Source organism: Antedon mediterranea, chromosome 1 (genome assembly GCF_964355755.1).
Source record: "Antedon mediterranea chromosome 1, ecAntMedi1.1, whole genome shotgun sequence".
In the NCBI taxonomy this organism is placed as follows: Eukaryota; Metazoa; Echinodermata; class Crinoidea; order Comatulida; family Antedonidae; genus Antedon; species Antedon mediterranea.
This window is the reverse complement of record NC_092670.1, coordinates 18,184,944-18,210,396: the sequence shown is the minus strand read 5'-3', so window position 1 is coordinate 18,210,396 and position 25,453 is coordinate 18,184,944. Positions and strand designations below refer to the sequence as shown.

Below are 25,453 nucleotides of genomic sequence, written 5' to 3'. Positions count from 1 at the left end.
CGTGATGTTATACTAAATATGATGAAAAGATTTGTTCATTATGGAGCTGTTTTAGGCGGTCCGATCAAATTTCATTTGTAAACGTTTACGATTGGAATAGGTCTAGGCCTAGGCCGAGTATTTATTTATAGTTATACGCACGATCGCCGACCGCCGTACCCCCAGCGCAAGCCCTTCTTGGCGGCCACATGGTCTATGATATTCGACTAGTATATTCTCCAGTTGACTATAGCATGGACCTAGCGTATACACTTCTCGGATACATAGATACTAATCGAATACGATTGTCCGTGAAAACGTGCGCCCTCTCGAAATGATCGAGCGAGGCTAGCCCACACACACGTGCGTGTTACACACACGGTCATGCACTCGATGTTGCGGCGAAACTCATAAATAACAAGTTAGAAAGAACTTGTTGAGACTGGGCGCGGCCGAGCCTAGGTAAGAAAAACCATAAATAAAGGACTCCGTTGTAGATATAACAATATATTATTACAATAATATTGATTACAATTTAAAAAAAACATTGTTTTGATGAAATATAAAGTGCGTCTTATACATCGACGATATAAAAAATACCGATATTTTACTCTCAGTTAGGGGGTGCGTCTTATACACAGGTGCGACTTATACACCGAAATATACGGTACATAAAAAAAACACAAATTGGCTGATACTACAGATTATTTAAGCTGATAGAGATAGAAGCGGAAGACTGTAAGAAGTTACCCAACTCAACACTGTCCATGTGTTTACATACATTTTGCTACATTTTACATGATAACTTAATCCCAGCTTGTGGTCTATCAACTAAATATCATATCATATTTAATTTGCATTTGAAGGAGGCAGATGTAAATTGATTTTGACAACTGGGGACAACTGGTTACCCATGGCCTAAGAAAGTTGAGCAAAAACACCTGTATTCTACACAGTTATTTACACTCCATTTCATAGTAACTGGGCTGAGCCCTATGAGGTGACCTGATTCAATATGACCACTGAATAATGGAGAACTTTTTTAGTCATTCTTCACACATGGTACACATTCACATGTGTTGATATGGGACTAATGAAGGCCTGTTGAATTACCACTAAAGATCATGGATGTGGCCTAAGTCGGCATTAGGCCAAAGGGCACAGACACATATCATTACCACAGCAACAACTACCAGAAGACTAGATGCTTGGCTCTAAAGCGCTCAACCATAACAAAAGCAGTTGAAAGGCCCGGGACGCTATACTTAGCAAAAGACGAAATACAGGTCAACACCTTATGGTTTAAAGTAAAACCTCAAAAGAAGTTATATTCAAGAAACAATTAAATAATTTATCATATGTCATGGTAGTCTTCATCATGAACATTTCAGAAACAGGCCCTAAATGAATTTAGTACCACATGGTGATGATGTACATGGTAATGTTATACTATAGACAGTATTTAAAAACATATGAAACTAAAAGAACCGCATATCAATTATTTCTTTAATGCATAACATCCGGCCTTCATAACCCGGTGTAGATACTCTTCCTTACTTTAGATTTATTAAATCAAATAGATTTAATAAAATATTTTTTGATACACTTTTGTTTAAAATGTTTTTAAAAGGGTTTCTTACCTTTGAAGTACCCTTGGTGGAATAGTAAAGTCCAGACTGCCGTAAAAAAAAATAATGTTTTTTCCAAGACTTTTTGTGTCCATCGTGTGAATGAAGAAATCCCTGAATTTTAGGTAACTTATCACCTTTCAAAAATAGATTCTATATAAAAAAAATAGTAAAAATGTTCATGAAAAGTATAGGGTTATCATTATTATATTTATGTAACAGGTCAGGGAAAGTGAATGAAGAAGGTGTCAATAAAACTATGTATGTACAAACTTGTTAACACTATTATGTGGTTTAAAAAAAAATCAAACATTGTTGGTTTATATAGATGTGTTTACACGCACTATTATTAGGTAACTATTACGAGTTATCACCAATTCATATCCGAATAGTAACTGCTCTGTGATCAGCAATGTAACTCTGATAAAGTAAACAGCTATTTAGTAAAAAATACTTTTTAACTTTATTTTTATAAACATTTATTTTTTACCTGTAGTAGAATCTGTTTTGTTCTTTCTGCTTTTTCTGATAATCCTTCCAATTCTTCTGTCAGTTCTAGCATATGCATTGGGAAAAATTGCTGCAGAAAGGAAAATTCATGGTTTAAGAAAGAAGTCGAACCCAATAAATGCTATTTTAACTTGTCATACTTTGTGACCATGCAAGCCTACAGCCTATTGAAACCAGAGACCAGCAGCGAAAGTGATGCATTGTGACATGGTGCGCCATTTTTCCTCTAACTGGCAACACAATGCTAAGCAATAAATTGGACGAATTCAAACAAACCAGTAGTTCGGGAAAGTTTGATATGTTCACATATTAATGAAAAACACTGCACATTGTTATGTATCATGCATCAGGCCTTTTCTTTTGAGGAGAGCGAGTGTGATTACTCACCTAACACACTACTAAATGGCCTTGAGGAGTGTGATTTACAACACACTTAAATTTTGTGAACTTCTACACACCAAAATACAAACAGCACTCCTGAATGTATTGAGGAGTGCAATTTGTAAAACACCTCACCTACAACTTTAAAAAGGCCTAATGCATGTGCAAGTTTCTACAACCTGAATGTTTTGATAATGCTATCATCCAACATTCACTCTTTAACCCATCACCGTTCTTAATGCTCTTTTTATAGTGTCATTTTATGATTGTTAAGGCCATCAAAGTCAACATGAATGAGCAAGATTACTTACACATGGGTTTTGAAATATCTCATATTTTCTGAAGTTTTTCCTAAAATAGATTTTATTGTTGCTGGACTTGGGCCAGTTGTTGTAAACTTCAAGAACCTTTTCGTGATCCTCCAGTATCCTTTCTGCAATGAAAAAAAAATCATTTTAAAATTAAAATAGCAATATCACGTTTAATTGTTTTCATGGCAATGAAATACACAATCGAATGTTGTAAGTTGATCAATATACTCTTGATCAATCTTAACACATGTTCTTCTTCATGTCTATCAACTCCCACATAACCCTTTGGCCTGTCCAAAGAGGGCTCTTATGTCAAATGTGCCCATGGACACGATGATGTCATATCACTACCATATTGTCATACTAGTTTGACAGAGTTTAAGAAGTTGAAAGAGTTGAATTCGGTATGGTAAAAGAAAATCTTTCAAACATTTTTTTTTTAAACGAAAATAAAAGGAGTATTCAAAAGAGGTAATTGTTGAATGAGATCCTCATGAAACCATCCTCAATCAACTCCTACTCAACTTCACACAATGTGACTCATCTTTTAACAGGTAACATCTTGCAAATGAGTCACATTTAAAATATAAATTAATCATTTTATTACAGAAGAATATGGAGGAGTATATTTTTTTGTGGTAGGTATTGAACTTTTCAATATATGGGTCAATGGTAAAATACTACCATATGTTAAAGATATTGAATATAGTTTCATTAGAGATTCTAAGTCAGTATAAAAGGTCAATAATAACAATGATGATATTGTATTTTAGCTGATGAGATCACATAACTGAAACATAATACTTGGTATACATCATTATCTAAATCTCCAATAAAGATACTGTACTTTTAGATTACCATTACGAAAGATGCACTAATGAAATGAAAATATTTTCTAGTTAAAATTTAAATAAAGAAATACTTTTTATAAAAAATGGCACCCATCTCACAATAACTATACCGTCTACATGCTTCCTTCTCAATATTTATCACCAAATGTTTTCATATACTCTCTTTTCCCAGAAGTGCTTTGGGGTATGCGCATGCCCGGTCCTAGTTGCCAAATACCCATTTTTTCAGCCGTAGCAAATAACAGCGTGGTAACTGTTTCCCAATGATTCTATTCTCATCCTCTTCTCTAGCAGCGAAAAAAATTAACAATAGAGTGGATTTACCATGAACTTTAGTTTATTACATTATTATTTGCTGATGGACATGGTTTGAGATCTAGGACAGAATCACAGCTTGCATGTCTCCTACTATTAACTTAATTATAATATATAAGACATATATCCATATGAAAAAGTACCTCAATGCAGTACCATACGTACTGTATGGATGACCTAGATAGTTAGGCTGGAAGAAGGTCGTTTGCTACAGGTAATCTGTCTGTTTAAATCATCTTAAATTTGTCGTACCATATATATTTTTAATTTTATACACTATTTGTTTTGTTAATGTTGGAATAAGCAGTTTGACTGTTTAGGCCAATGCCTATTGCTTGCCCCTTGTATAGATTGTACAATATTATCTTTACCACTGAATACGTTAAGTTAATTAAAATGGCACAGTACAATCAATAATGTGTTCAATAGGGGTTTCCTTTGATAATAAGAACTAAATGTATTGAACACTCACACAATATAGGTTAGGAACTACAAACCCAATTCAGCATGATCCGTTTGCATGTTCTCGTAATGAAATCCTATCTAATTGCAGTCAATACTAAATGTATAGACCACAAGCCACATACCGTAAACGATAAAAAATATCAATATTAAGGAAAAACAGACTGGCCAGTGGTCCTAAGAAGGTCACATCCGAGAGGGCCAGTCCATTTTTGTGTTCTGAACGATAGCAAGGTCTCAGGATGGAAATATGAAGAAACAGTAATTTCATACATAAGATTAATCTATGAATGTGTATAAGCCAAGTATGCCCCGTTTCGTTCATTATCGCGAAAGTATTTTATCCCCATGCTTGTTCTTAATATTTACCATCCACAAAAAAGCTTGCAATTGAGTTTGTGGTATCTACATCAACATTAGAAACTAATCCAATTTAAAGAATCAAGCTCACCGAAGACAAGAGTGAATATCATGTGTTAAAGGAAAGAAGAGAGTTTAACATTGATGTTAACACATTTAAATGCATTTTTTTCCTAGAAGTGTTTGATCCATCCAGGGATTATGTGTTGACATGAAGGCATATAGAAGGCCTGTCAACCTCAGCTGCTATAAGCCCCATGACCATGACAGCCACGTGTTTAATTAAATCAATTTCCTTCTCAACGCAACCTGTATTTGACTTCCTTCGTGGAATTATACTATTGTAAGCTTTAATGGGCAAAATGTCATAGAACCCGATGACACTCCCCCTGCCTGGCATCCAGCGGGGTCATTGTCCATGCTAACCCCCTGCTAAGAATTCACAGAAACCACAGTGATTTCATCAATTTCTACCACAAAGTATATCCTAGATAGGAAATTATATTTGTATTGAGGTTTAATGGTTAATAAAGTAAGGTTCAATGTAAATTATTATTTTCTAGAATGAGAAATGAGTTAATTAGACAAGGAGATATGAATCGACGGCACAACTTTAAGCACTAGCTTGAAATGTGTGACCTATTTAGGATATTTTACACCTTCCAGTCTTGTGCCAAAGCCAGAATACTGTACAAGCATACTGTACAACTCCTTGAGCTGTGAACATGAGTGGGCCCAGAATTTTGATTGCAATAAGGTAGGTAGACTTTATATAAAAATTATAGAAATTATGATATGTTGTTAAGATTATAATATGTACGTTGACACAGGCCTAATAATAGCATGTCCTGATACGAGCAACAACTTATACATATTCATGAAGAATATCTCATAATATTCACAGTTTTCAAAACTAGTTCAGTATGCTAGCCTGTCATGTTTGGCGTCAATACAGCGCACAGATGATCAATTGTCAATTTTAGCAGCATAATTTGGATCAAATCTAGCGATGTAAAATTCAAATCCTCTATGTGCAATGATTATAAAATTTGCAAATGACGAGAACATCGCAAGTTATAATGGACCGGATACTGTACTTAATTAATGTATTCGAGCTTAATTACAATGAACTGGCATGTGCACGTAAGCCATGACTTAACCGTTAAGTTAGTCATTTATACATCATTCAACGAAAAAAAAAATTGGAAACTTCTCGTGTAACAGTAATGATAAATATAATTTGTCTAAAGTTTTTTTTTCTGGAATCATATTTGTCTCAACTCTTACAAAGCGATAAAGGGACCATAAATATAATTTATACATAGTTTCTATGTATATTTTATATGCAAATGAAAATAAATGGAAATAATTTTCCACTTATGAATAAATATAAAAAATTATTTTACTGCAGTTATCCTACATTTTTTCACTACAATAACCTTTTGATTTTAGTTTGAATGTAGAGGTTTATGTGGCAGTTACTGCAGTAAACAGTTTGTATTTTAAAAGAAAACAAGCTTGCTAAATAATTATGTAGTTACTGCAGTTACTGCAGTAGAATAATGTTGACATGATCCCTTAGAATGTAAAGTATTCATTTCTACACACCTTGTAAACGTTTTAATGAACTGAATATCATATCAACCAGTAACTATCTCATTAAAGAGCTATTATTCAGACAAATACTAATTCCTTTCCATTGGCAACCGGCGTCACAAGGATTTAAAAGTGATTTTATAATCGAAACAGTTTCATTTCTTTTTTTTCAGTTTTAAAGTCAAGTGGAAAAATATTTTAGTGAGGAAAACAAATTTGTAGCAGCAGGCAACTCTTTATTCCTATATTGACTAGTACGATAGGCTTATTTATGCGATTATCTACACCAGAGTCATATACACGGTTTTCTAACTTCATTAAAAAAAAAAAAAGTTACAAAATGTTTAATGAATTTAGAATTTCACTGAAAAATCAATATCAACATATTATGTTTTAACATTATTCATTATCAATCAAGGCTATAAGATTGTTGCCAACAGGTAAACATATGCAAGTAAGAGAATTAAATTAAAATTGAGGTAATGGAATAAATTGAATGGCAGGTAATTGCGCAGGTAGCCTACAGGTATTCTCTCACCTGCCTAAAATAAAGCAAGGTTACAGATGGACATAGGTGACAAGTGATTGGTATAGATACCATTTCATTGGTTACTACCAGAGGCACCACACTTTAAAGAATACCATGACAGGTAGCCTGGCTAGGTGACTATCCTGGGCACTCTCACCTGCGCTCACAAAACAAGTGCAATGACAGAGTGTGAGGTAGAGGGGTCGTTTTGACTCACTTTACACATACCCCATGGCATCTACACCTAACACAAGACTGACACATCATTACTAGCAGGTGTTTTATAAAGAATTGTGTGACATATTTTATTCCTCATTTCACTAAATGCAAATACTTATATTTTGGATGTTGTTTGAAATAATGAAGTAAATATGTCCAAAACATATTTTTATTCTGTTTATCAATTTAGCAGTCTAATTAGATTTTAAAGAATCAAATCAAATAAGTGTATTGTTTGTTTTAATTACTATAACAGATGGTATCTAATAAAATATCCATTAATTCATTAAATGAAAGATTAAACTCCTAAGCAGTCTACAGGAGCAGCAGACGACAGGGATCAAGAGACAGCCAGACTAAGCCCGAGACAGGCAGGCTGGCAGGCTGGAGAACACCAGTATTTTAAGCCCCAGACAAGCAGGCTAGCCCTTGAATGAATCAGAAACTAGTGGTAAGATTTAGACCAGTCTACAAAAAGATGAGAAAACCAGAACAAAAACACACATGATATTTATTGATGATTATGGATCTAGTATAGAAATACTGCACCAAAACATAGTGCATGTTATACAGTTACAAACAAGTCTGTCAATATACTTTCTTGTACTCACTAAACTGGTAAAAGAACAGGTTCATTGTATTTGATATAAGGATAAAAATAAATGACAGGTCTATTTATAGAAGGAGGAAAACTATTTATTCCACTCTCAAGTTAATAAATTTGATAATTTATCCAGCAAATGCAAGATTTGACAAAGGGATTAGCAAAGGGGAAGGGGCAGGGTGAATAAGTTACCACCAAGAAGGTATCAGTTTATCTTCTCACCTAAACCACTACCCGAGTACACACGGGTTTAATTGAGTGAATAATAAAAAAAATTAAAACCGACACATAGTTCCGCTGGTTTTAGGACTATAGAACAGAAGAGAACTGGGTTAAAAAACAAACATTTTTAAAAATCTCTAAGGTGTTTTACAATGTTGTAACATGACATGTTATTTTGGAAGAGATATCCCTTGAAAATAGACAATGAGGCCAAAAGTTTTCACCTCAATTACGCAGCTAAATGTGCCTGCCAATAACTCTTGATTAGGTACACAACAGCAGAAGGACTACCAAGCAGCCCATAAGGACTAAGATAGGAGACACAAAGATTGCTGGTAAGTGGGCCAATGGGGTTTTATGAGGGACTCTTGACAACTAATAGCTCTAATGCTAAGGTATTAAGTGTAAATACCAGTTTGTCGTAAATCACAATTACACACACTAGGTTCACTAGTCTCGGTGGACTGATGAAAACATAAGCAGTAAAACCTAAAATGTTGTGTACAAAAATTGGGTGAAAAAGCCGTACTGAGCATATATTGAATTAACGTTTTTAGTTGAGTGGCAGTTAATAAGGCATGGTACAACGAAACATAGCCATTTTTCTGGTGGCTGGTAAAACAAGTCTTCCCAGGAAAAGTACTTACCGGTAAGTACTAGTGTACTCATTTTACTTAGGCACTTTAGAGGATCCAGTTCATCCTTCAGAAGAAATGTGGGTTACCCCGGTGTACTGGTCTACTATCTTAGTATCATTGGTGTTGCACCTTGGTGGAGTTCCTCAGTTGAGAATGAATAATACAGTATAAAAGGAACACTAAAGATGTACATGATGCACTTACCGAGTCCTTGATCTGTAAGATGTTCGACTAAGGACCAATTCTTATCTTCGACTGTGTTCTTTTGCATTACCATTATACGACAGACATCCATTGCACTATGCATAGGCTCCACTATCACTGTGCTCACTTTCCAACTTCCATCTTCGCAGTAGACTTTGACTGGAACCTGACGAGTAAAATTCATTGTGAATTACCGGTGAGAAAAAGCGACTTTGTGCAACTGATTGGAAGCTAACTTTTGCTATTTCTAATATGATCTGGATTTAATCTAACAATTGTGAAGAATAATAAGAATTGATAAAGAATACAAGTTTGGAAAACATGTCAAATTAATCAACAATGTTTTATTAAGATTAGTCAGCAAGATATAAAAACTAGATATTTCCCAGGAAAAAAAGTTAATCATGATAAATAGAAGATGATGAATTTAAATACCTGTTCAGACTTTAAAATTCTGATTTTAAGAGTAAATTTTACAGCGAGGAGATAGATTCATATGATGAATCTAAAGGAATTTTGAAGCTATTTTTTAGCATTTATTTTTATGCTATTTCAAGCTTTAATCAATCCTGCACCTTTGTGAGAATTGTACAGTTTTCATCTCCCTTTTTAACCTTTTTCAAACCCTAGAAATAATTGATTTGCCAGAGTATACTATCGATTGTGAGTACAATCTCCCTTTACTAGCCAACAGGAGGATTTATTGATCATCACTCAGATTAAATGTTAATTGACAGCTTTAAATCCATTTGAGCAGGCCTAGATGATAAATGATATTCCTAGCTAGTTTGCTCACCAGGTTAGGTGCCTCCCTAGCTTTTTAGGGACTTTTTAATAGAGGTAGAGATATTGCGGCCATGTGCCAAATGTAGGCATCCCTTGATGACTGACGAGTAAAATTCATTGTGAATTATCGGTGAGAAAAAGCAACTTTGTGCAACTGATTGGAAGCTAACTTTTGCTATTTCTGATATGATATGGATTTAATCTAACAATTGTGAGATAAAGAATACAAGTTTGGAAAACATGTCAAATTAATCAACAATGTTTTAAGATTAGTCAGCAAGATATAAAAACTAGATATTTCCCAGGAAAAAATGTTAATCCTGATTAAAGATGTATAGTGCATAGAGGTTAAAATTGCACTGATAAATAGAAATTTAAATACCTGTTCAGACTTTAAAATTCTGATTTTAAGAGCAAATTTTACAGCGAGGAGATAGATTCATATGATGAATTTAAAGGAATTTTGAAGCTATTTTTTAGCATTTATTTTTATGCTATTTCAAGCTTTAATCAAGCCAAATGTAGGGATCCGTTGATGAATGATTACTTTGTTTCGTATTTTTTTACATGGAACGTAGTCTAGATCTTAAAGACACTTTCCCTGCAATTGTTTACATTTTGTAAAAATGATGCGTTTACATTACATTATATTAAACCAGGTCATTCCAGGTCATTCCTTGTCTTAAATGTTTGAAAAAGCTATACAGTAGTACAATTATTCAGAGAATGCAAAATTCATCAAATACCAACAATAAGGATTGTGTCCTAAAAATAGTGTCGGAGTCTGGCGAAAATGTTACTAGTTCTAATATAAAAAAGTAAGTATGTAAGTAAAATGACTAAACATTAATGCATTTTGTTTTATTACACAAACTTACTGAATTCTCAGATGGTAACGTTTCCTGGTCTTTTTTATTATCTTGGTTCCTAAAGAAACACTCCTCCTAAAAAGAAACAAGATAAAAAAATGTTGATATTATTAAATTTTCAACAAAATATTTTCTTGAGTTTAGTAATAATTTTGAATTCATTGTTGAAAAATACCAACAAAAATGACAACAAAAAAAACCAAACACAAACCCAAGTAAAACATAACCAAAAAGAGATAATTAAACAAAACAATGTTAGCAGTGGATAAGTGATCATGGCCATTAATTTTAAACAGTGTCATATTAAAATTTTGACACGCTGGGAGAGCTGGTATTTACGCTAGGTTAGCATCCCGCTAGGTAACGGTAACACTCATCGTTTCACATTCACTGACTTAACCTTGAATCTTAAATAGAACAATGCAGCTGTATTACAAAGGCAATATATAGTTCAGTTTTTAGTGATATAATTACAGAAGTATTGATGAATATATTGTGAGAGAGATCAGGGAAAGGCAGGCAAGACTTTGTGAGAAAGTCTGTGAAGAGAGGTAGCTTTGAGGACGATGATTATGTTTAAGGGAGGGGGAAAGATAACCGAGTGGAGAGATAAATAGGTCTGCTGCAGAGAAAGGTAGGCCTGCTGTAGGCTGTAGAAAGAGTACAATTGAGGAGAGGGGGATATGTCTAATAATGAGGGGGATAGGTGAGTGGGGAGGTGGTTAGTAAGTCTACAGGAGAAGTTAGATCTGAAAGAAGAGGGTAACAAACTAAAAGTGAAGAATGGTTGGGTAATAGCATAGAAATAGGTAGTCTGTTGAGCAGATATAGGTTGTGAGTTAGTCTGTCTAGAGGGGTAGATATGTAGAGAAACAAAGGTAGCCCCTGGAAGGTATTAGTCATGAGATGACAATTGACATCATGTATTTTAAGAGGGATACTATGGACATGAAGAAGAATAATCATAATGCACCACATCATATTAAAATTTATTTCTATTTTAGGATTTTGTTAAAAAATAATGTTAAATTACTACAACTTTACAAAGTGAACTCATGTGATATATCATCAATTCACACTGATAATACCTTCTAACTATATACTTTTATTATTTATATTAATCAAGAAATCTGTGAATGTTTTTTTTAATTTATCTTATTTCACTGACAACCCGATATTTCATTAAAATTTATCAATAGGGCCTACCAAGCACAACACACTAACTAGTGTGTATAACACACAACATAAAAATAGAATTGCATGGTGCCAAAAAAATTCACTACATATAAATCAAATATTGACAAGGACAATGTAGTCTGAAATATACAATAAATATTAATATGATCACTTGTATGCTTTATTCAGAAAACCTGAAATAAAACAGACCTTGAACTAGAGTTGACAATACTACTAATCTGTCACAGAAGAGAGGCTATACCTTAGCTAGTACCAAGTCTCTACATCACGTCACCTCTTCATGATTTGTATAATGTAATGGTAAAACTGATGTTTAAATATCTAGCTAAAAATTACTAAAGTACCGAAGATTAAAACCTAAAAAAATAAAATAGACATAGCAAAATATAATAAATTGTAAAATAATAACATCTTTTTAAATAATTTTAAGTACAAAATAGACTATTAAGTTGACTGACTGAGCTTATACTTGTTTTGTTTCTAGATCTCCTACAGATAAACTTTTCGAGATATTACCTGGCCATTCCGTCGTTTGCGCCCTGCTGATAAAGTCCTTCGTAACGCACAATTATTTTCACTTAAGAATTTGCTCTCCATAATTTTTCTTTTAGTTGCTTCGCAACGAAAATTCACAAATGCCGAGCAAGTAGGCATGATTGAAAGTTCCACTGCTTTTTCGGTTGAAATAATCCAACTTAGTCGACCTGTCACTGTGGTTTTAAATCCAGTTTCAATGTTGATATAATGTCTTTTATATAACTTTAAAAACCAAAAAAGTTTTGTACAACAGAAAGATAATACCCAGGCTGATTGGTGGTGCTGGTCCTAGTGTGATAATGTGTGATTACTTTCCAAGGCTCTACACAACTCAAGCCTCATAATTCTGAGCCTGCTGATTGGTTCACAGTATGACAGTGACAGAAGTAGGCGGGGCTTAAGTGACATGGAAATGGAATAGCTTTAAGTGACAAGTCCATTCTTTGCGGGGGAGGTATCTACACATTGTGGTCATTTCCAGTACCCTATGCCTGTTACATCTACAGAGGCAATTGTGGTTTAGGTTCTTTGCAATATCACACTCTTTTATATAAAGACAAATGATGATTGGAATGGAGATTTAAATTGTCATGCTTCATGTTTATTTTGTTTTAAACTAATTGGTATTTTGTTTCTTTTGTAAGCATCAGAAAAGGATTAAAATATAATATTTTAGCAGTTATACTACAATAAAATAGCAATTTAAATGTGTCTTAAGTTCTAATAATAATCAAATTAAATATGCAAATGCAAAGATATGATAAATAATTCTGGTATACCATGTTGATTGTAGTATACCATAATATTTTATTTTATAGCATTATATAGCATATTCCAATAATATGTATAGGTATGGGTAGAAAGAATTTTGCTAAATTTTGAACCCTTTTATTTAAAGGCTATATTTTAATTCATAACAAAAGTAAAAGACTTGGAAGTGTTTTGGATACAGCCTTCCACTTTGAATACAGTTTATTTAACAGCCACCTACAAAAGATTAATTAAGCATCTCTTTTCCCTAAATTAGTCTGTGTGATGTTCACAATGCATTTTATAGCTACGGGAGCTGTGTTTAAGTAATCAACAATATAATATAAATTTGAGCCATGCATATTAATTTATTTACTTTACACAAAACTGAAATCTCATTATTTCTCTGATCTTTCCATAAAATAAAACGTGGTGACCTGTCCATGGCTGTAAAAGCAAGTTGTGTCATTCCCAAAATAAACTGTCATATGATGATCATTCAATCTTTTATTAATACCGTACAATATTATCTTATCAAGGACACAATTTATGAAATTCCATTTACCACACACCTATATTGCAATGCAAGTAATTTTCACATGCTGTAAATTTTGATATTTTGATGATGTTTTAATATTACTTTGACCAAAAGCAGGACATTTTGTGTGGGCTTGTAAAGATGATTCAAAATAATACCAGATTTATATCTTTAAACTGCTATGTATATACATTTTGCATTGTTATTGATTGATATTGTTATTAATTGATTCCGCCTTGTAGCCACATTTGGTACAGAGTACTATTAAAGTTTATTACAATCTTTAAGAGAACATTTATGTTATGAGGTAGTAAAAAACTTTCTAATAGGTTTACAAAACTTTCCTAGTAAATGTTCATCAAACTTTTTATTAAAGGTTTACCAAACTGTCCAAGTAAAGTTTACTAAACTTTCTAGAAAATGTTTACAAACTTTCCTAAAAAAAGTTTACTAAACTTTCTAGTAAAGGTTTACCAAAACCTTCAAGTAAAGGTTTACTAAACTTTCCGAGTAAAGTTTACCAAAAGTTTATCAAACTTTCCGAGTAAAGTCCCATTTACACTAGGACGATTGATGATAAATAGATAAATATGCATTTTTCATTCATAAAACAAAGGAAATCTAAACAATTTTCATCCTAGAACTATAGGAGAATCATATATGCTGCCTATGATAACAATTACATTTTCACATGTCCAATCAAATGACGTCACGATCAGTAAAAGCAATAATATCGCGGCAATACAACGATTTTATTGTTTTTATTGATCATGAAGTCATTTGATCGGATTTCTAAAAATATTATTTTTCTTAATGATAGTATAAATGATTTTCCTATAGTTCTAAAACAAAAACTTTTCCAATTTATTTTTTTTATGTCAGAAAAATGTATTTATTGTCAATTGTTATCGTCCTAATGTAAACCTTAAGGCTTACCAAACTTTTCGAGTAAAGTAAACTTTGTACTAAATGTTTTCCGAATTTTCCTAGTAGATTTTTAGTCGCGAGCTAGTCTACAGCTCACTATGTCGGTCGGTTGGTCGGTCGGTCAGTAAACACTAACTTGAGCACGCGACTGCAGCCATGTATATGGCCTTTTTACATAACTTTACATTTTCTACTAAAGGTTTACCAAACTTTCTAGTAAAGGTTTACAAAACTTTCTACTAAAGGTTTACCAAACTTTCTAGTAAAGGTTTACCAAACTTTCTACAAAGGTTTACAAAAATTTCTACTAAAGGTTTACCAAACTTTCTAGTAAAGGTTTATCAAACTTTCTAGTAAAGGTTTATCAAACTTTCTAGTAAAGGTTTACCAAACTTTCTAGTAAAGGTTTACCAAACTTTCTAGTAAAGGTTTACCAAACTTTCTAGTAAAGGTTTACCAAACTTTCTAGTGAAGGTTTACCAAACTTTCTGAGTTAAAGTTTACCAAACTTTCTAGTAAAGGTTTACCAAACTTTCCGAAGAAATGTTTAACAAACTTTCCGAGTAAAATTTACCAAATTTTCTGAGTAAAGTTTACTCAACCTTCTAGTAAAGGTTTACAAAACTTTTAAGTAGAGGTTTACTAAACTTTCTAGTATAAAAAAGCTTTACAGTAGGTTTCTTCTTTGTTTTTTAATATTCCTAATATAGGTGTAGTAAACCTTCTCACCTGAATTTTAAACTCAGGTGTGTTAAGCATTGTCACCTGTGTTGATGATTTACCTGTGCCACACAGCTAATCTAAATAATCTAACCTGTTGTTTTTTGATTAATGTATTATTTTACCAACTCACTGTTGGGTGTTAAGTTGATCATTAAACAGTTTAATGGATGAGTCTACTACTATTGCTGCATTCATCTTGTCAATGGTTACAGATGTACTCTATCAATTTCTGTATTTCTTTTTTCATCAAGAGCAGACAGGCAACTGTTGAATAGAAATTATTTTTCTCTGATAAGAGAAATCCTACCTAAAAAATGAGCCAGAAATAAATAGGATTTGATCACATTTTGACTTCCGGTAAAGCTACATCATATCTGATATCAACAGTAGTTTGAAAAAGAAACTTCAGGAAAACAAGGGGTTTGCTGATCCGTAAAACCATCGTGGCTATGGATTATAATACAGTATATATTTTGAAATAGTTTGGAAGTTGAAAATCATTCTGAAGAGTTACATTATTTCCTCAAGTCAACCATGGGGATTAAGCCATTGAAAGTATGTAGGTGAAGGGGGACTTTGAAGGATTACTACCTGATTTTGATTTAATACAATGCTGAATATCAATTAAATATGATAGATCCACCAGATTAAGGTTGATCCAAGATTATGAAAGTTAATTCTAACAAGGTTTTACCTCAAGTATTGTTGCTAAATTCAATTAATAATTTCTTAGAAACTACTATTAATCAACATTAACTGAACAAACTAAAAATTTAATCTCTACCTATGGAACGCCTAAGGGGACAATTATGAATGGATCCCTATCTATGGAAAGCCTTAAGGGCCAATTATATATATTAAATATCAACTACAGAGGAGCCGACTGTGTAAGCTATCATACCTTGCATTTGGTAATAGGTTCTATTTTACATCAAGCTCCTGTCATGTATAGAAGACCGTCAATATGAAAAAAAAACAATTACTGTATATATACTATTTATTACAAAGGTAACCATAGGTTATTGTCTTATAAGAACACACATTAGTGAAAGTCGTAGAGACCGTTGTATATCCTTTGAAATCAATTTTGAATCCTAACTCTAAGTTTAAGTTGTTCCCATTTCTTCCCCTAGAGGTAATACTATTCATAAATATTATATTCGAAATGCTGACAGGATACGCAACATTAATTGTAAAAAGGTGCATTACAAGACTAGTATTTATCATAATTATTTAGAACAGATTTGCATAATACTACAGTAGTATTAAATGTTTTCCACTAGGTGAATCTATTCATACAAATAAAACATTTCTGAACTTATTGGTTGCACAGTTTCTAGCATTACAAAAAGTAGATATGGTTATGGTGACAAGCTTTTCCGTGTTAAAATAAAGTATTTATTATTATTATTATTATTATTATTATAATTCATAATTGGTATTAAGATATGAGAATGAATGAAAATCTGTGTCAACTAAGATTCTATGTGATCAAAAAACATTATTAAAGAATCCACTTTAACACTATAAATCAGAACAAGATTACAGATAGACAGCAAGCTCACCCGGAGAGAAATATGACTATTGTTGGCAGCTTCACAGGGGGTAACACTATTCAAGTCCAGGAGAGAAGCACAATTAATTAAACTTATTCACAAAAGGGTAACATTATCTAATTGAAAACGTAATTTCAAGCATAGATATGCGGCATTGAACTGAAATTTAAGAAACCAACGTGGACTGAAAGTAAATTCCATAATGCTGAGCTTATAATTATTTCATTGTAAAAAATGTAAAACTTGATTATTAATATTGATAAAATTATATGGCTATAATTTTGTCCTAAATGAAAATATTAGTAATTATAAAATTAAATGTATATATAACTTAATTGATAATATTAATTGTATTTTTAATGAAAGAAAATAATTAGCATTTTTATTTTGATTAGTTAATTTTAATGTCACATAATCGTTATTCATTTTAATTGATGGGTTTTTTGGTAAAATTTAACTGTTTGTCTGTTGAATATTTACAGTACATATTGATTATAATATTTTTCTATAAAATTCTATAATATCAAACTAGTACTAGAATAAAGTTAGATCTTTACGATTAAAGTTAACTTGATAAAATGTACTCGGTAAAAATCATTACAGACCTGGAATTGCCCTGAGCAATAGACAATGAAATTGATATCTGACGCCAGGTATCATTACCATCACATAAAAAAAAACACGAGAGGATTGAATTAACGTTAACGAGAGTAAAATAACAATAGCAGAAAAATGGAAAACGAATGAATAAATTTAATGGTCAATTGTCTCGTATTTGAATAGCAGAAATTTGTATAATGATTATTTATTTTCAATAAAAGTATGTATGGATAACGCTATAAAATAAGAAAGACAAAGAAAGTGACTATTATAGATAGCCAATTACTAGGCTTAATAAAATGAATCACTCTGTCGGTTCTGTACCGACACCCTTTTGTGTTATACAGACAATTTTAGAAATTGCTTTTGTACCTGAATTCTATCAATACAAGATTTACATTTGAGGATTGTTAATTAAAATTATAAAATTTATCCACAGCATATTTTGTATAAAATGAAATTTACCGTATACTTCAAAATATGACTTGTATTGGATTCAGTACAATAAAGAACCCCAGTCCAGTGGACATCCAGGGGAGAAATCAGTTTTTTGAAATAGAGGAGTGCATGGCCTAAAAAGTGCCGAAATTGACCTATGACCTGTCATTTGCATTGCAATTTTCAAAATTTAATAGTGGGCCAAAAGCTCCATAATTTTGGGCACATTTTCTGGTTTAACACAAATGAGGGACAACATGTTTTACAACTATAACAGACCATGCCTATTCAGCGGAAACTGTATTCATTTATGATGTCATTATCATTGATCATACTTTTTTCTACAAAACTATAGTCTTAATAATATTTGTTTACCAAATTTCATAATCTCATTATTTAAAGATACCATTTAAGTTAGATAAAATACAGATTACAGCAATTTGAAAAATGTGTCTCTCATCAAATATTAATTCCTTTGCCTAATCACGACACCACCAATATTCTGATAAAAGTATGTTTATTAAATCACAGAAGTGGACATCCTCGTGTTTGGAATAAATGTTCTGCTTACGGAAGATTATGAGAGCTTTATCCAAATAGGGCCTGACATTTTAGTTTTAAGTAACTACATGATTTTTCTTTGTTTCTGCCAGTTCTCTCATATGTCCATTAATACACTGGGATAACCCCCTACTCATCTCGAAAAATGTACTAGGTTATATAAAATGCACAGAGTTTGTGTACACTGGACATACGGCTTATAGTCCTTATCAGAGAAGACTCGTTCTACCACAAGAACCATCAAGAGATTGAGCCTCGAACACATGCCAAAAGCCATAAGCCTGGGTTACGGTTCCGCTTTCTGAATCGATTAGTGTGCATTATGGGATATATAAGCTTACGAGATATATTGTCCACACAGGGATATTCAATTATAGTGGAAGCCCTTTGATATCAAGTTATTAGAAACCATTTATGAGAAACAATTTATTTGCTAAGAATGTAAACAAAAGGTTATTCTTACCATTGATGTTGCAATCCTTGTTTGTTGATAGCCCCCAAGATCCGGAAATGGATCTGGGATGTCACTTTTCATGCCCTGGCGAATCGGCAGAGACTTGCTCTTTATAAGGCTTTTGTGTTGCCTGTGAAATCTCACCACTTGAGTTGGCGATGATACGCTCTGAAGAAGCGGGCCGTGGCTGTTGGAGTATGTCGTTGGAGAATGAACAAGGGGCGAGTGTGAATGAATCGGGGGCGAACTGGAATGATCAGATGGCTCGTAATCAGAGGATTCATTTAGGTCGTCTTGACTCAACAGGTGCTGATCGTCTGAATCCAGAGGTGTAGGAAACGAACTCAATCCATTCACGAGGGAATCTAGATCTAGATCGTCTATAAATGAAATTATAATCAATTTATATTCATTGTAAAATTGTAATGATATACAAAATGAATTATACACATAATCTGCTTGTCTAGGTCATAGATAATCAATTCTACTAACATTTGAGTTGAGTGTAGGACTAGAGGGCAACCTACTCTGCACACACGTGCATACTAGGTGTTATTACTGAACCCAGGACCTGGGATCAGAAAGATGGGAACAGATGCAGAGTAGGCGAATAAATAAACACAAACAAGATTATCTACACAAAAAAGATGCATTATATTCGCTCAACAATTCATGCTTTAATATCATTTTAGAAAATGTTTAGATGAATGAAGTGAATTTCCTACCTGCTACTAGCTCATCTTGTAGCTCATGTACGTACTGGGCCTAATTATTATACATGACAAGGTACCACAGTACCAGTACTAATTACACCTACCTTATCCTTGTCATTAATTTATACAGCAGCTTATTCAATGAATACATGAACAAGAATATTCTGTCAATTACGATATTTTACCAGTCAAATGTTGTAATTTTGTATGTAAAAGTTAAGAGAATGACGTCAAAAGTAAAGAATATATGGTTTTGTCAATTAGAGTATTTACAAGTAAAAAAATAATTTTGTATATTAACAGAAAAGGTTGACGTCAGTAGAAGATGATGACCTTTAAAATATATCACTTTTTTTTTTTAAATACAAAAACTGATTTGCTCTGGACATTTTTTAAAATGGTAATTTTTCTCAATTATTAGATGCTTTGTAGATTTTGAGATTCCTTCATTTACATAAACGCATCCAATTAAAAGGACGAAGATATATTTATATAACTGAACAAGTAATATGCGCAAAATAAAAGGGATTGTAACAATTTTTCCTAGGTATAATAAAAATATTTATTTATTTCTGCGAATTATAAAACAAACAAATATAAAAAAAAACAAAGGGTGCTAAACACTAGCTAGTTTTTCAACAAAATAATACAAATTAATTATAATAACTTATAACTTCAACACTCTAAAAGGAAATTCTACAAACATTTTGTACAATGTAAGAGTTTAAAAAATAATTATTGTACATATTATTAATAGACAAAATTTGACCTATGACCCTAATAAGCATTACAATCTTGGAATCTCAAACTTTCATCTACATACAAAAAAAATAAATAAAAAAAAAACAAAGTAAAAGAAAACTTTGTTACACTATTTATAGATTATACTGAATTTTTATTTAAAAAAATTAAATGAAACTTTGTATGACTAAATAGAACTACAATAGAACAATATTGATATTAAAAATGATGTAATTTACTACAGTATACAGTATGACATCATTCCACGTGTTTTATACCATATCCACTATTTATCAGTTATTACTAGTTGAGAACAAACTTACACTTTCCCACGGTTAAGTCCAATAAAAAACAAACAAATCAAAAATAATTATCCAATATTCTGTAACATATGAAGGGGAGGACGCACAGCAGACAGGAAAATGCGGCTAACTGTCAGAAATGAAGGCAGGATCGGATACGGCGGAACGTATGGCTTTCCTGAATAGAATACGCATGCACACACTGGTAATACACTGTTACAATTTGCTTCGCTTTATGAATATGATGATGGGATTAGTGTGCATGATATACATAGCAAACAGCATCAGTGTGTTATAAAGGATTCTGCTGCCTGCCAGCCACTGTATCTAGGGATTACACTTTAGGTCAAAAAAAGCCTCATCAAAAACGCTCAAATCCAGTCAATATTCTATTAAATTCCATGAACCATGGCCAGTGCTTAAGGAATCATATGTTACAACGGTTCAACTGGCAGATGTTCATTAAAACCCTGTAGAGCCTCTATATTCATCAGTTATATTATTATATTATATTTATATAATCAATAGTTATGTAGCTCATTATTACCTAGATTATTCATAAAGAAATATTAACTATATTGATGTTTAAAAAAATCTATACAATTATTTGACTAAAATTCAATATTTTATAATAAAACTTGTTAATCTCACCAACATCTGTCTGAATTATTAACTGTTAATATTTAAGAATAATAATGCTACTATTAAATTATTCACATTCAATATTAACTGTTCATTTTCTTTAAATCAAAATATAAAAAGCAATAGTAAAACTTTTTTTATAACCAATCTTGTTTCAGACAGAAATCGCATCTCTCTTTCAAGTATTTGAAATAAAATATTTAAGATTCATCAGATAACAATATTAACATTGAAACATTAAATTAATTTAATATTACTTGTTTCACAAGATGTATGTTCAAATATATCCATAGAACAAAATATTAGAAAATTAATAACAATATTTAACCATTTTAAAATAAAATATTTTACTATCACAGTTTTCACACAATATATTTTCAAATGAATCCATAAAACTAATAATAAATGTAATAATAACGATAAACTTAACTGTTTTGCATAAACTTTTTCAAACCACTACCGACGTAGGCATAGTAATTAGCTGTATATTTGACTTTGTACTTAAAAGAGTTAAATTGCTCAACTTCATTGCATTTGTGGTTGCATTAGTCGAGTGGTTAGGCCACTTGAATACCAAAAGCAACTCTCAGTCCACTCAGTTGTAAATGAGTATCTGGTTAAAAAAAACTAGGGAGGATAATGCGGCGTAAAAAGGAACTGGCAGCCCTGCAGTGGTGGATCCAGGATTTTGAAATAGAGGCCCAGGCCTACAAATGGTGAAATGAAGGGCTGAGCTAATTCGATGTCCTATCTTTTGCATTGCAATTTTCGAAATTTAGCTAAACATTAATAAGATGTATATAAGTATTAACAAAAACCAACAATTGTTTCTTTTGTTTCCTAAACAAATAAGCCTAATACTGTATAATAATTTCATACATTCATAGGTGGATCCAAACTAGGGTTCCGCTTAAAGTTGGTAGCATACCATGCAGTAAAGCTACAGTAGTTTGACAAAAAAAAAGTGTGATATGCACAAATATGGTAGTGATATGACATCATTATGTTCATATATGGGCACATCACATTCTTTTGTCACATAAAGTTCAGCTTACCTAGGCTCAGGAAGACAGCATAGACTGGGTGAAAAATTATTTTAAGCTATTACAAACTTACCTACCAATCGTTAACAACAATTGTCTGCCAGTGAACGGCCACAGGAATAATACGGAATGAAAAATGAATTCAAACTTAGTTATACCCATACACGATTAAACCAGCGCCGGTACGATAATAATGATTTGACTTTTTTTTAAATCTATAATTATAATTCTAAGAATTTTAACATTTGAATTACAAACCGCAATTATAGTAATCTAGGATCTATTCAAAGAACTATTTCTGTGTTGAAATTACTTCTCAGATTAACTGCTAAATATAAATACGAATTTATAAATATTAAAACGTTGTGTACTAGACTAGAATTCTAGAGTCTATTTTAAAACCTAAAATGTAAGTATTTTCTATGAATTGCGGAAATAAAATAAGGGCCCATTTAGGCTTAGTTATCTACTGTAAAAGTAAGTTGAATATGGACCAATTATCTATTGCTAACTTTGATGGGTAGATCACCAACTTTACCAAAGTAAATACTGTAATAAGCCCAAACAAGGCCAAAGATAAATTACACCGCAAACCATCAAATGTAGTCTGAATAGGGTTTTAACCAATTTGTTTGTGTCTGAACAGGATATTTAAAAAAAATCAGATCATGCTCACCTTGACAATCATGGTTATCCCCTACAATTCCTTGGTTCATGTGCAAGTGCATGTGTCCCATCATGCCACTGTAACCAGGAAGGCCACCATTTTGGTAGTGGCTATGATGGTTCGACATCGCCATAGAGACCTCTTTACTTCAAATTGGTGCAATGAATCTGTTAACAGCTCTGTGAATCAAATAATGTGAATTTAAGTGAAGATTGTAAAACATCACTCTTGTTGCAGCATCTAAAGCAGGAAAAGGCACCGGAGGCAAGCATATATCATGTTTGAATTGCTAGTCAATAATATTAAGAAAAATCAATATAGCTAATGGGAATTGAGAATTTCAGCTGAGGCCATTGCCATGTTGCACAGGCATGCTGGTGATTACAGGACGGTCTAGTTGATTTGATAGCGTATGACACATATTAAAATATGTTCTCAAAAACACATTGGCACCATTGCAGGTAGTAGGAGCACAGTTAAACTTAGTGCTTTATTTTACTTCATTTTCAGAGGTTTTCTGTTCGACGATTCAAATAAAACAAGAACAAAATACTAAATTATCAGGGAGGTATAAAAATAAGTACCTCCCTGAAATTATGCTCACAACAATCGGGTAAAGTTAGATATCGGGTAAAGTTAGATTGCGGGGTGGGGGTTTTGGAAGATGTAAAGAGTAGTAGTAGTGTTACACTGTAAGGTTATTCACAAATCAGTATAATCTTCTTTTCTTTAAAACAAATTTATGTTATACATTAAACAAAGGAATTTTCGTACTTTATTTAATAATAGTTATCTGAAGATTTGTATCTCATATTAAAATAAGATTAGTGTCTTATCCAATGACCTTTTTCTCATTTTAATCCATTATTATACACAATAGCCATAAATAACATAGCTTAAATGATGAATATAATAAATCTCTCTCCCTAATGGTATCAGCTTTATGGATCATCTTATTCTAAAGACTTATATTTGAAATAATAATTACATTTACATATTTGTACAGTATGATAAAATGTTAAACCTTGAAGGAGGTGCACGTGTTCATGTTGCGTATGTCAACAATACTAGCTTTTTATTTGGGATGGTAGGTAGACGGTGAAAGATAATATTTTTCTGTGAATATGCATAAAGACACAGTACATACAGTTTCTTTCATTCCATGGGGGGTGCGTGTGCAATTATGTTGCACTATGACAGAGTGAGATCCTACCGCAAGACACTTTACGTTTGCCCCTCTCCAACCAGGTGTACAAATGAGTACATGGTAAGGTCAAAGCTCAAACTGTGCTGATTACTATAAATGCAACATTTATGGCAGTCTGTTTCCATACATGTTTGATCCAAAAATGACCGGGGTAATAATATTTACAGCGCTTAGTTCACAACATTAGGCGCTTTATAAATTCAGGATATTCATTTATTATTTTACCTATCCAGCCTATCCAATGGTGGATATCAATGATGCAACCTCTATTCTTTATATCCTGCATATGCCTGTAATTACCATTGTCTAGGGAAACCTTTATCATTTTCCAGCAAATCCTCGTGTTCCTTCATAATCTTATCTTCTTACTGTATTTGGTCGATTTAACATCCTTTCTTTGTCTACCATCCCAAAGCAAAAGCTAGGTATTGCATGAACGGTGGAAGGAAGAAGTTGGGCGGATCAACTAATATTTGCATTTAATGTTAAACCATATTTAAGTGGAACCTCTCGTTTGACATCCCTATTCAGGGTACACCTCTATCAACAAGGAAAGGGACATTTCCCTGTGGGAATAAATAAGTAACGTAATTTTGTATTAATAATCTAATATAAATCCAGTGGCTGGATCTCAATGGAGATAAAAAAAAAAAGCGAAAAAATCAAAACGATAATTAAAACAGCAAGAAAAGTTAGCGGAGCTTTCAGGCAACACTAGCCCTTCATCAGTGCAAGTGTAATAATACTGTAATAATCTAATATAATATAGGAATTACTAATAAAATGTCATCACATCATAATTAGCAATTAGCATGATTCTATTTTTAGGATATTTAGTGACATTTAATATTCTGTGGGAATTACCGGATAAGTCATGCACGTTCTGACGTGAATGACTCGTATTTAAGGTCTTAAGCCTGCTGCTTTTTACGCACAGCCGCTACACATGTGTCGGAGGTTAAATATCATTTGTGTGGGATGAGCATGCTGTAGTTAGTTAGGCCTCTAATACTAGGACAGCAAATAGAGCGTTTAATGTTTGCTATGCGTGCACTTGCTCACTTTGGGAGGTCGAGCAAGTGACAGTGGGATAACACAATCATTGTGCTCATGGTTCTTGACCCTGGTCATGTGAAATCCCTATATATTTGTAATTCATTTTATTATTAATGGATACTTCTTTATCGACTAGAATTTTGCTAGTTGTGATAATCTTAACAAGCAAAATCCAACTACAGTTTATAGCAAGAAAGCAAAAAGTAAGAATTTACAAAAATTGGCAAATCTACTGAAGCCTTCTTGCAACTTTTCTAAACTAAAACTATTTTCTCCAAATATACAGCCAACACAGAAAACAAAATAGTTTTGAATTTTTCAACATAGCAATTATAAA

General features: G+C 32.5%; 1 protein-coding gene across 2 annotated transcripts in view; it reads right to left on the bottom strand.

The window, feature by feature from the left end:
* Nucleotides 1–25,453, bottom strand: part of LOC140059939 (growth factor receptor-bound protein 14-like) — a 43,388-nt gene that overhangs the window by 10,423 nt on the left and 7,512 nt on the right. Inside the window, exons 2-9 of one of the 2 annotated variants that reach the window (XM_072105942.1) lie at nucleotides 22,863–23,032; nucleotides 18,755–19,125; nucleotides 12,178–12,420; nucleotides 10,474–10,539; nucleotides 8,810–8,975; nucleotides 2,810–2,931; nucleotides 2,098–2,187; nucleotides 1,620–1,760 (exon numbers count right to left, since the gene is read on the bottom strand). In XM_072105942.1, the coding sequence (XP_071962043.1) occupies nucleotides 1,620–1,760; nucleotides 2,098–2,187; nucleotides 2,810–2,931; nucleotides 8,810–8,975; nucleotides 10,474–10,539; nucleotides 12,178–12,420; nucleotides 18,755–19,125; nucleotides 22,863–22,986 (1,323 nt within the window). In that variant the 5' untranslated portion in view covers nucleotides 22,987–23,032. The remainder of the gene's footprint in view (nucleotides 1–1,619; nucleotides 1,761–2,097; nucleotides 2,188–2,809; nucleotides 2,932–8,809; nucleotides 8,976–10,473; nucleotides 10,540–12,177; nucleotides 12,421–18,754; nucleotides 19,126–22,862; nucleotides 23,033–25,453) is intronic. The other variant, XM_072105950.1, reaches the window with a different exon arrangement.